This window comes from Aulonocara stuartgranti, assembly GCF_965226115.1.
Source record: "Aulonocara stuartgranti genome assembly, chromosome: 18".
NCBI classification, from domain to species: domain Eukaryota; kingdom Metazoa; phylum Chordata; class Actinopteri; order Cichliformes; family Cichlidae; genus Aulonocara; species Aulonocara stuartgranti.
The window spans coordinates 8743347-8755908 of NC_138954.1; the positions used below are offsets into that span (position 1 = coordinate 8743347).

Sequence of the window (12562 nt, forward strand, 5' to 3'; positions counted from 1 at the left end):
AAAAAACAAGAAACACAAGCTGTTGACTATGAACTGCTAATGCTACCCAGTCATATGCATAGTCACACTGAGCTCATGTGTTATGACTAATGTGTAACCCACCTGGCACTGGGACACAAAATTCAATGCATAAGCATAAAATTTAGGTCAGAGTAATATTTGCAATAACACAAACTAACTGTCTTTTATTACCAGTTTTGATTCACTTTTTATATAAACGAATATAAATATGTAACTGTACATACTTGTGAGCAATTTCAAACTGAGTTTCTGTTATTACTGTGGACCACCTGCAACACCGGGCCCACAATTTGGGAATCACTGCCCTAGAGTAAAAATCACATTGAGGCTTGAGTTGGTTATAAATAAAATAAAATTGAACTAAATTGTTATTAAGCCATCGTAAGGGCTTTTAAAAAGGTTAAAATTTGACCTACAGATAATATATTCATGCACTTTATTGTGCAATGTACAAGAATGCAAAAGAGCAATTTTACTGTGTGGTAGTATAAGCAAGTATGCTGTATGAATTTTATTGTATGTATTGAATTCATAATGTGAGCTAAACAAGATATTTTTAACTTTACTAGAAATGATATCAGTTATAATTACAGTTACTGCTGCAGCAGTGTGGCAATGGTAGTATAAGTGATGCTAGGAAACAACAATGGTATTATAACAATGCATTGTTAAGCAAATTTCAGACAAGCTGAGTCTATGGTGTCAACACATAAAAACGCTGTTTCCTGTACCTTGAAGCATGCAGTCATAGGCTTTCCTGTCTTTTCTCCCCAGAGCCTCCCAGAAGCCTGGAGGCTCCACCCCCTCATCACACTCATGGATGGTCACTTTGCTGCTGCTGTGGAGACCTGCTTCCAGAGGACATCTGAAAGCAGCAAAGAGAGAAATGATATTCAATTCTCAGATGAGAGTGTAAAATGAGGAAACACTGTCTTTATAAACACTCACTGCTCCTTTATCTTAAGAGCGGCCGTGTTTCCAACACTGCGGGTGTGCAGCTGCGTTTTGCAGCCGTGCCACAGGTAGATGATGGCCTTGTTGATGTTGAGCAGGATCATGGAGGCTCTAGAGCGAAGGCTGCTGCAGTGACAAGCCACCTCCAGCAGGTGGCCCTCCACTGGCACTTCACCACGCACACAGTAAAGACGCCACTCACCTGATTAGAGCAGGTAAGCGTGAGTGACAGGAAGTTTTTATCCTTAATCCTTAATCAGCAATCCAACATAAATCATATTATAACAACAACAATTTATTTTCTTTATTTAATACCAATATTAAATAATAACAAATAATATAATATAATAACAATATATAAAGGTAAATAGAATAAAAAACGGAAAAGTCCAAATATTTACTCTGAGTGTTCTCCTCCTCCTCCTCCCTTTTGCCTGCATGGACGATCATTCCTCCATTGAAGCACTGCAGGAAACATGCCGGCTCCTTTCCTTGCTGCACCTGCATCTGTAACACACAGTGGTCAAATTACTCTGTTAAAGTCAAGATTACAAATGTATGCACTGTCCATCTTTCTGTACATGTGTACATGTGCGCGTTATAAAGAGAACATTGTACAAAACTTTCATTCTTAGCCATCTTAATGCCGTCGTAATCTCCTGTGATGAACGATTCAATGGAAGCGGGCTAGTGTGTTACTTCAGTAGCATTTCATAACATCAGCCTTCACCGCAGAGCTGATAATATGTTTTTAAACACTGACTGCCTTGTCTCTTGTACCTGTGCCCCTCTCTCCTCATCCAGCTCCACCGTCATCAGTGCTGAGGTCCCCTTCTCGCTGACAGTGGAGTGTCGCCCCTGCCAGAAGAAGTAGCAGCATTTCTCCTTCCCGGGCCCACTGCTCCTTGCCTCTGGGTTCTGCCTGCGACCAACTAGGGCCAAAATACAGAAACAGACAACAAAAGGATCAATAAACCACTCTAAAACTACTCTTTTCACTACACAACAAAAAACGTTTACGTCTTTTTGAGTGAGGTGGTGTTGTAATGAATTATCAGAGCTCACCTACCTGTTTGTGTGCCATAAAGCACACAAATGCAAAATGTCAAGTAGATCATTTTTACCATGTCAGAATATGACTAGAGACCAACCTGAGGTGCTGACCATGTACTTCCACTTGACCACATATGCGTCCCCCTCGTGGAACTGGCCTATGCTCTGGCGTGGCAGACGGCTGTAATCAAACTCCAGGATGTGCCAAACGTCCACAGAAACTGTGACGATCTCCTGAGTCCTCATGGAGTCCTCTGATTCCACTCGACCGTGGCCACGCCCGACATTCACCCCATCCAAAATCATGGAAACTGATGACTGCAGGACAGGCAGCATTAGGGTGGCATCGTAAGGCCGGCACTCTCGCCTTGGAGCCTCCTGGGAGAAAGATTGCAGATAGGATTAGAATCAAATGAAATGTTAAGATGTGATAGTGAAAACTGAGCCAACAGGCAAAATAAGGCACTTTGACACACTAATGCTTCATACAGCATCTAACCAAAGGCATATCCGCTCTAATTCCTGGTCCCAGTGTGTAATAAACTGTTCCTGACAAAATGAACTAAGCCTGACTGAGACAGCCCAACAAATAAACAGATGGGGAGATAAAGTCGATATATCAGGCTTCTCTGATGTGGATAATCTGTGGAATAAAGCTATTTATCCTCATACAACAAGAGCCTGATTTGCACCTTCTGCTCAGGTACAAGCTCGCAGCCTTCCTTTGGCGTTGGGGACTTTACTTCAGTCCAATCCACGAACTTCTCCTTGAATAAGATTGTCTCATTGTGCTCTGTCAGCCTGCCGAATATTGCCCAGTCAGGACGGCCCTGGCCCTTCCTGTGGAGAAGAGCGTGGTTAAAAAAAAAAAGAGTAAAAGGACGTTAAACTTCATGAAACCAAAAGCCTTTTAAAAACTAAGAAATAAAGTTGATCATTTTAAAACACTATGCATTTTTGGTGTTCGATTGAGGCCAGAAGTAAAAATGTGAAGCAGGCATGTATATTCTCACCTGGGTATGAGTTTGTTGCAGCCTCCGGGGTCCAGAGGGTTCACGTCACAGCACGTGTAGTCAAACGTCCCGTTCCACAGGTGTTTAGCCAGCTGGAAGGCCACCTTCCTTTGGGCCAGAGTCACCTCTTTACCGTGCCACACATACACCTCACTGCCAAAATCAAACACCAAAACCTGCAGCACAGAAAGCACAACAACCACAGACACCCAGTTAGCACTGCTTCAAACTTAATAAAGCCCTTTTAAGTTACATATGGAGAAAATCATCTATATTATATGCAATAACACATGTAGTGTTGTTATATAAATCCCAGAAATAAGAAGTAAAATACAAAAAACTCAAAAAACAATCACTGCAAACATGTTTTAACCTCTGTGTTCTGTGGTGAGCTATATATAACTCACCACAGTAAATTTTACTAAAGCTTAAAGTTTGCATTTTGAGGAGCACGACTGCTTTGACTGACAGTCACTGAACTGGATTTCTCATATGAATTTGCAGCTTTATTCCCTTTTTTAAGCATTTTAATGGAAAAATCTAACAGATTATATGGTCTGCTGTTTGCTATAGACCAAGAACATCAAACTTATTTTATATCGAGGGCCTTATACAGCCCACTTTGAACTTAACCAGACCAGTGAAACTCTTCTTTCTGTCAATGTAAAAATGTTTAACTACACATTTAATCCCTGAGATCTGTTAATATGAGAAGTGCAATTTCAACAGTATTACTCGATTGTTCTATGTGATAAAGAAATGCTGTCGTATTAAATGTATGTCAACAAAATAAATAAATTAATATGTAAAATTATGGGAAAAGTTCTGGTAGCTTATTGACCAGATTATCCTGTAATTATAATGCAGAAAAATTTGTAAATTCATAGAATGATTTGTTTAACTGTGGACCTAGTCTAAAAAAAACAAAAAGAAGAAGAAATTTTTCTAGTATAAAAAAACCCCTTTTCTGCAATTTAATTGTTTATTTTTTACATAATTACTCTGGCGCAGTATGAATAGATGTGGTGGAGGTATTTATCAGTAGAATAATATGTTAACTATGCTGAAAATACAATTAAAAGTCTAATAAAATGATTGTCTCCTTCACATTTCCCAAAGTTGCCCAGTGAGCTGGATTAGAGTCTTTGACATTATGTTTGACACTCTTGCAAGAGACAATCCAAGAAGTGTGTGCATCACTTTAGTGACTGAAACTCTTGCCCCTTTGTATGTTACTTAGTGCAAATTTGCAGGTGTCTGTGCAATATACAGTGGATGCATGCAGCTTGCCAACTAAGTGTAAGCTGATAGCTTGACGGTCTCCAAAAATAGTCCTTTCTAGCTCCAGAAAGTTAGCATAGGTTCAGTCCCTGTAAATTCAGGACAGTGAATCTCCAGCTTCTTTTTATTTTGCATCTCATATAAAGTTTGCATCAGAAATTCTTTCTCTGATCCACCACCACCACCTTCTAGACTCCAGAGAGTCCATTCATTATCTTTGACCTTCATCTACAGGTCTGCTTCTTATTTTTTTAGAAGAAACTTTGATTTCTTCCATGTAATATTTCTCTTCTGTAATACAGTGGTTTGCATTCTCGTGTGGCACATGTGACAGAAATGCTGAAAAGTGTCCCATTCACATGCAAACCAAAAATAAAGCTAAACTACACCAGTGATGAAATCCTATTTCCTCTCCGTTCATGAAATCTTTCCAAGTTCAGAAAGCGGAAACGTGAAATTCTGCTGAAAATTTAAAAGCAGCTATCAAAATTATAATGAGGCTTTTATAGATCACCTCCTTGGATGTCAGGAGGGAGCTGCGTGGGACCTTCCCCCACTCATCATCATCAGGAACCAGCTTATCATCCTGCAGTCTGAAAATACAGTTGGTTTCCACGATGGCATTCTCAAACTGCTCGTCCTCCTCTGCTGGACCCGCCGCTACAATTAAACATAGTAACCGAAAATGTTAAGATATTATCAACGCAAGTGTGTGCAGTGGTTCAAACGCACAGACAAAAGCTTATGTCTTACACTGATATGCCATCTGTCCACCGAGGACTGACCAGAACTCCTGAGTATCTGGACTCTGTGGGTTCACCCCTTCTTCGATGGTCTGCACCTGGTTCCCCCTGCAGCCCATGTCCTTATTTGTCTGGATGAACGTGGCCAAATCGTTTGCCTGCATTCACAAAAGAAAAAGAATCATCTTATCAGCTATTAAATATGATAGATTTCAGTTTCATGGGCTAGATTCTGTTTTAATCTGCATGCATAGACGTAAACATGGAGGCCAATGAAGTGTAAGCAGATGACAAAGAGGAAACTTTTTAATCCTGTGTGTGGATGTGGAATCTGAGCCTGGAGCGGTGTGGATGTTACATGAATGGTTTCCCTGAGAGAGTTTTCCAAACTTTTAGGATGTGGAGGCTCACTTAACCACTACTGTCAGCATCTCTTAACTTAACAAGGCTCTAGTAGAGAGACACAACGCTCAGCTCGCTCATCTCCCCGAGACAGAGTTGAGTTATCTTGGTGACGACTGGAGTGGTGTAAATTTTGGGTTACTGTTCAAACTAAGGTCAAATTAAGTGAAGAAAATCAGACCTGTATCTAACTTAGTAACACATACAGAAGCTGTGTCAATGATGATAAAAAAAAAGACTAGACATGTGATTTGCTGTTTAAACTGACAAGAATAAAGTAGATCTGAGTCGCATATAAAGAAAAATAAAGAGTAAATGTAGCCATATCCTCACCATGATGTTGATGTAGACAACAAATAAATTTAGCTTCTTAATTAATCCATTAATACCCCTCAGAAGTAAGAGGTGAAACTTCATAAGAATGTCAAATATTAAAGTCAACAACAAAAAAAGTCATACTAAAGAGATTTGGCCGACTGTTTCTTGGCTCTTCATGCATAAAATCACAATAAAGTGTGTAAAGATCACAGAGAAGGAAAACAAATGTTTATTAAAAACTGTCTAGACAGACGTCCTTTGGGAAAATGGAGAGGCTGAAAACGTGTTTGATGAGGAGCACAGATGGGCATATGTGCCAGTTGGTGTTTGCGCAGAGAATGAAAGTTAAATAATCAATGAATCTTTTTTTTTCAAACACCAGTATGGCTACTGTAGCTCTGACCACACCAGACAGAGTGGTAACACTCACCTTCGCCTTCTCAATAACGTTTGAGAACTCTCCCATCCAAACAAAGCAGTGCTCTGGAGTGACCAACAGGAAACAATCCCCACTGTTCAGAGACGACGCTCTGGGCTCCACTAGTCTGGTCTGAACATGACGACGACCTGCAAGAAATATGAAGCCACTTTAATTCATTTTCTCCGTAGATTTATCATAGATGTTCTGCTTGAGGCAAAACTTGTGTAGCGCCTTTGAGTATTTTACAAGGACAGATGGAAACGACAATTTGTGTGACCCTTGTTTTCTTATTGGTGGATTATCACAGGAGCAAAAGCCTGACTACACGTTGAGATGACCAAATCAACATATGAAAAACAGACTTATTATTCACAGATAGCTGTTGATGTATCATCATTAAAATGCAGATTACAGCCTTTAAAAAAGATTCTGTTTTGTATACAGCAATTTCCCCTTTTGTTTGTTGCTGTACATACAAAACTCAATATTTTATAATAATAGTATTATTTATTTATTATTCGGGGCGTGACCACTTTTGACTTTCTTGAGGCTACCAACCTAGGCGCCTACAGCAAGATGTCTGCTTCACCTCAATCACTTCATGTTTAAATCACTGAACTGAATACTGTGAAACATTAAAATTAGGGGTGTGGTTGCCACAGCAGGTGGTGGTGCTGACACAGCTGAGAGCTATCTGCTAATTTAACCCTCTCAGTGCCTTTTGAAGCCTTATTAATACCATTACATTCAATTGCTGAAATTGCAGAGTTTTCAAGGAAAGTCTAGGATTTATTAGCAGATCCCATGTTTGTGACACGCAGGTACACAGTTTATGGATGCAGTTTATGATGCAACAATATGACTTTCATATAGAACACTAACTGCAGTATGAACCTAAACATTAACAGCCAGTTTCTGAAAACTAAAGGTAGTTTTGGCTGCTCATTTTTCCCCAAGGAGAGGGCTTCCCATATTTGATATGGCACAGCTGTTACACCAGATTCGTCTCTCCCATTTATTCAGATTTGGGATCAGCACAAGGCTGGGTTTGTGTCTCCTCCTGATCTTAAACTAGGTAAAGCAAATGTGTTAACCCCTACCCCACGGTGCCACTAGACCTAGTTTTAGACTAAATGAAGAATGAATGAAGCTCTCATTTAAAAGGTTCTAGTCCAAGATTATGTTTATTTCATGTCTGGGAGCTGGAAATGACACAGCATTAAACAATGGTAGACAGGTTAAGACAAACACACAATATAAGCGAGTTTTCACCTTTGATCTGCATCAGCATGATGTTCTTGTACGGCACAGCGCTGTTGTTAGACATCTGCTCTGAGATGTTGACGCTGCGCAGACTCACATTGCTGAAGTTTTCTTTACTGGCCAGACCTGCCAGAGCAGCCTCGGAGTATTCTGAGGTTTTATTCACTGAAATGAGAAAATACACACTTTATAAAAACAATAAAGGCCTACTGGAATAAAAATTAATAAATAACTAACATAACTGCTTCATTAAACATTAAAGTAATAAAATCCCTGCAGAAAAAAACGTCTGTATAAATGGGTCACGCTAATTTGCAGAGGTTAAAAATCGATGTAGTTTTGTTGGCTCCAAACAACAATAATGTTTCCAATTTTGCTGTTGTTGCTTTTTTTATTACACACCCCTCTGTTATTTAAACAATAACAGAGGGGCTCTATTAAGTCTTCTGTTCTACAAACTCCTAAACACAGAGTAATGTTCTTACTCGTCTTCTCGGATTTCATTCTCTTGCTTTCCAACTGTGCCACGTTAAGTCTCTGCTCTGTGTACTCATGTCGGATGTCCTCTCGAGCTGCCAGCATCTTCAGAGGGTTTTTAGATGACTGAACGTTTCTAGAAGGACGAACTGAGCGCTTGTGCTGCACCATGGCTGAAGTCAGCCTAGTCAGGAAGAAAAAATGAGTATGAGTACAATGGAAAATAATTACCAAGAGGCCGATGATGTATAATTAGAAGCTTTTTTTTCTTACTTGGGAGCCTGGGAGCCAAATATGCTGTCAAAATCCTCGCTGATGTCAATCCTGGTGGGCATGCGTGGAAATTCAGCGACACGCCTGTAAAACTTGGAGAAGATCTCATCATCCAGCTTCATCACTTCCTTCACGGCCTTCTCAGTCACTGTTATAGTGGTTTCCTGCAAACCTGCCACTGAAAAAAAACCAGTTTAAAATAATAAGGATGCAATCTATACAGATTCTTTGAAGGTAACACTGCAGAGTGTTGATATTTTTGGGGGATTGGCACTAAAAATGCTTTTAAAATGAAATATATTCCTAAGCTGAGGTCAAAGTCACTGCGGATGTACTTACCTTTGCTATTCAAGCGCCCCAAGAAGCTTTCCAACTTGTCAAGCTTCTTATCTGACTCCATGTCCGGCCTCGCCTCAATTTCTGGAAGACATAATTCAAGTTTTAAAACAACAGCTGTGATAAGATTGAGGTGCTCTCATTACGTTCGTTTCTATCCCTGTATTTTTCTGGACTGCTTTTACATTATTCACAGTTCAAAATGATCCTTATTTATCATATACTGGGCCTTGGCATAGTCTCTTAGTTCTTCCTCTGTTTTCAAGCTGTTTTAGTGTCTCTCCCTTTAAGCCAACGCTCTTCTGCTATTTGCATACAAAAATTGTGAACAGTAGGTAGGTGAGGCTGTTGTGTTCACAGGATTACCTGCTCTCACTGATATTCTGGATAAATAGCAAACCTAGAATAGTCTAAAGTTTCTGTCTCATACTTGTACATAAACTGGCCTACGTATTTGAAACTTTGGCCATATTCAATATGAGGATCCACCAAGTTATTTTAAAGTTATAGTTGACAGAAAATAAAGGAAAACATATCAGGACCCCTTAAAATTTTCTTAAAGTAATTAAATTAAACACACAAGTTCATCCAGCTTTTTTGTGTTTTGTGCCGTTATTACTGTTTTTAAGTTATTAGCTGATATTTTTTTATGAACTTTAGGAATTATTTTTAAATCCATCAGCTTCTGTAAACTGAAAACTAGTTTTTTAAAAGCTCTGACAGCGATTTCTCTGGGGTGACAGTGATGACTTGCAAATCTATCTCACCCTCTTGTGGTTTGTTGACAGCTGGCATGCTGCTCTTCAGCTTGGTGGAGACAGGCGACAGTATTGGGCTGATAACGGAGGAGGAGGCTGCCAGGCCTGCAGACACATAGACACAAATTTAGAGCAAGCGATGTAACTACTACATGAACCTGCTCACAATCAGGTCTTTGAATTTTTCTTTAATGCCTGTGAAAAAAATTTTTGGCATCAGAAGCCAAGTGCATCTCTACATTTCGACAGCCAGTGTCACCAACTAAGTCAATGCAGATTTGTAAATAGCACTAGAGTCCAAATACATCCATTTTTTTGGGTGCATACTGTTGCTTCAAAGTCTTTTTCTATAGCATTTTTAAACACCACCCCAGTCACCCACCTTTCTTGACCATACGTGCAGCCACTGTGTACTGGGTGGAGTCATTAGCTGCTCCTTTGCCCTTTGCCTTCCAAGCATCCTCCCGAGTTGAAATCATCTGCTTCCTCTCCTCAATGGTCATCTGGGCTTCAATTTCCTCCCCCGTCTTCTGCACAGACATGTCAAATTATCAGATTATGAATGATTATTAGGTTAAAGTGTCAAGCCCTGCATGAAAAGCAATCATCTCTACACAATGAAGCTAACTGTTAGTCTTCAATTCAATATATTTCCAGCCATGTAGGACTTGTTTTTAATAAGATTAAAACATAAAACAAATACATGGAAGAACTGCATCACCTCTGTAGCTCCAATTCACTGCTTTGTTCCCAAAGGCGCAATTATTCATGTAGTAACAGTATCAAACCAAGCAGTTATAAAAAGATTGGATGCATTCGAACATGCTGGGTGCATTGCTATATATAGTCTACTGTATTCCTCAGTGGAAGTGATGGCTGTACACTCGTGTTGGCGTAACCAAATCAATTTCAATAACGCAGAAAGTGCTCAACACATGAGTAGCTGCAGACCAAGCAAGAACGATAAGACTCCAGTACATGCTGCCTGTTTGAGCATGCTAGGCGCATGACCTTACCTGACTATGATGGTCAATATACTGACACTTTTGGCCAAGGGAGATAGGAGGAGAAAAGGTAGAGGAGAAGACAGGCTCCTGAGGATGTAGTAGTGGGTGGAAAATCGAAAGACAGGAAAGGAAACGAGGGAAAAACGATGAACACAGAGGATGACAAACGATGGATGCAAAGGAAAGAAGACCAAAGCCAGAAATCGGGACTGCAGTTTGACTATTAAACAGTAAACATGACGCTAATTTAATTTTACCTTTAAAACATGCCGGTTTTAAATATTCATTATTCATTTAAGAAATGACAAAAGTCTTTCAAAAGAATTAAGGAAGTTTCACTGTCTCTAAATAAAACACTCCAAAATAAAGAATGCACTTACTTTTGTTAAAGGTTGCTGAATACATTTATGTTTACTGTTAGTAACAAGGCAACAAATTGCAAAAGCCGCTTCGCCCAGGAGAAAATTACATTACCTGTGCAATGAAAACGTAAAGCTTAAAGGAACCCCGTCTCTTTCAATCTCGTGGGTCTTAACATGTTGCCTGTTCACACTGTCAAACATGTGCGGTATATTTTTACTGGTTAAAAGTTGAAAATATTTAACACATATTTTGATCTGCAATGTAAACTGGTTGCACTCCATATTAGAAGCATCATAAAATGTTAAAGTGCTGCTTTTGGTTGCAATTTCCAGTAAAAAGGAAACATGTAGAATTAGTTTTCAAAGCCTTCCTGTTGCTAGGAAGAGGAGAAAGACGGAGGAAAGTGCTTGTGCGCAAAGACAAAGCATTTGATGCATTTAGTCAACTAAAAGATCTGCTGATCATAAAACCAAACACTGTGTCTACATTTTTCTCGCACAAGGAGTCTAACTGGCCTCTGATAACGACCAAAAATAGATGCTGTCTTGCTGCTGCTGGATTTGTACTGCAGCACTTTCTTTTGTTTTTCTAAGGTTTTTAATGTGCATAACAGTGGTTTCTTTATTGTTAAATGTTGTTATACTTGTTTGACAGTTGCCACAAGACACAAATAGAATTTCCAAAAGGGCAACAAACATTAAATACAAATTATTGCTAATGGAATCGATCGAGAAAATCAGAATATATAAAACTGCCGTCTTCTAGATCGGCAAAGAGGAGCTATGCTGCACAAACACAGATATTTCCGTATTCTCTTCGTATCGCCTCTGTGAACATCATCATTGTGATATACAGTTTGACTAACGCCCATTATGTTTTCTTCTTTGCTTTCCTTGTTAAACTATTTTCAGGTTTAAATAAAAAAGGTTGTAAAAAAGGTTGAATATCAAACATGTCCATGTCATAGAAGGAAACAAAAATTGCAACCAAACACTACAATCTTAACAACAATGGTGGCTACGAGTTGCGGGAATTATTTTTAAATTTTACAACAAAATACAAAACTATAAAAGACATTCACAGTGTATTTTATTTCAAACTCAAAAAATATAATAAGCCACATATCTTCATACCATGGTTCGTTAAATATAATATATTGGCATTTAAAGCAGTTTCTTAGCCAACCTGTGGAGATGTGACTTGTGCAAAGTGAACTCGTGATTGCTCATCAAATGCTATAGTATTTCTGAGCATGAGCACTTTACTTAAGAAGTGCTTAATTAAAATATTTAGAGCCCCAATGAGTTTATATAATCTAGTATTAAGACCATGTGTTAAATGTTAAATATTAGATGTTGTTAGAACATCGACAGACCAGCAGATTCAGGAAAAGCAAAAAGCAGCCTCGCACAACATCCAAACAAAACTGTGACAGGAAAACAGAGATCCCACGCCAAGCTAATAACCAACAGGTCTTACCCACAGCTGTTCAGACACAGACAGAGAGGAGTCCTGAACAACCACCCCTTCCTCCTGAGGGGTTAAACACAGGGGAAGTACACGTCAGAGTGAGGGGGGGCTACTGCTATTGTTGCTAATGGGTTTTAGGGGCGAGATCGCCTTAAGGATTAGCATCCAGCGTTTAAGCAGGCGGTTTCAACTCACAGAATACTAATTTTGAGTGTACGAGCTGCAGGAAAGGAGTCCTTTAAAGTGCCCTAGTCCCAAATCCCAAAATTAGAACTTCTTTGAGCTTATAAATGTCTTTCTAGCTGCTGTTTAAGCCAACAGAGATGCATAAATACTTATAAGAGATTCCCAAAATAACTCTTTCTGTCAGATAAGCTTTCAAGTATTACCTCTCGAGGTTTAAGTCAAA

The 12562-nt window shown here is 39.3% G+C and overlaps 1 protein-coding gene across 6 annotated transcripts in view; it reads right to left on the reverse strand.

Annotated features, from left to right (window-relative positions):
* Positions 1-12562, reverse strand: part of svilb (supervillin b) — a 51848-nt gene that overhangs the window by 6877 nt on the left and 32409 nt on the right. For 4 of the 6 annotated variants that reach the window (XM_082512691.1, XM_082512689.1, XM_082512693.1 and 1 more), the window contains 18 exons: positions 12163-12216; positions 10330-10407; positions 9696-9843; positions 9323-9418; positions 8559-8639; positions 8220-8397; positions 7955-8130; positions 7479-7634; positions 6216-6352; positions 5076-5223; positions 4837-4982; positions 3042-3217; positions 2721-2868; positions 2127-2406; positions 1756-1907; positions 1377-1482; positions 970-1177; positions 753-886 (listed from right to left, as the gene is read on the reverse strand). In XM_082512691.1, the coding sequence (XP_082368817.1) occupies positions 753-886; positions 970-1177; positions 1377-1482; positions 1756-1907; positions 2127-2406; positions 2721-2868; positions 3042-3217; positions 4837-4982; positions 5076-5223; positions 6216-6352; positions 7479-7634; positions 7955-8130; positions 8220-8397; positions 8559-8639; positions 9323-9418; positions 9696-9843; positions 10330-10407; positions 12163-12216 (2602 nt within the window). The remainder of the gene's footprint in view (positions 1-752; positions 887-969; positions 1178-1376; positions 1483-1755; positions 1908-2126; positions 2407-2720; positions 2869-3041; positions 3218-4836; positions 4983-5075; positions 5224-6215; positions 6353-7478; positions 7635-7954; positions 8131-8219; positions 8398-8558; positions 8640-9322; positions 9419-9695; positions 9844-10329; positions 10408-12162; positions 12217-12562) is intronic. The other 2 variants (XM_082512690.1, XM_082512694.1) reach the window with 2 other exon arrangements.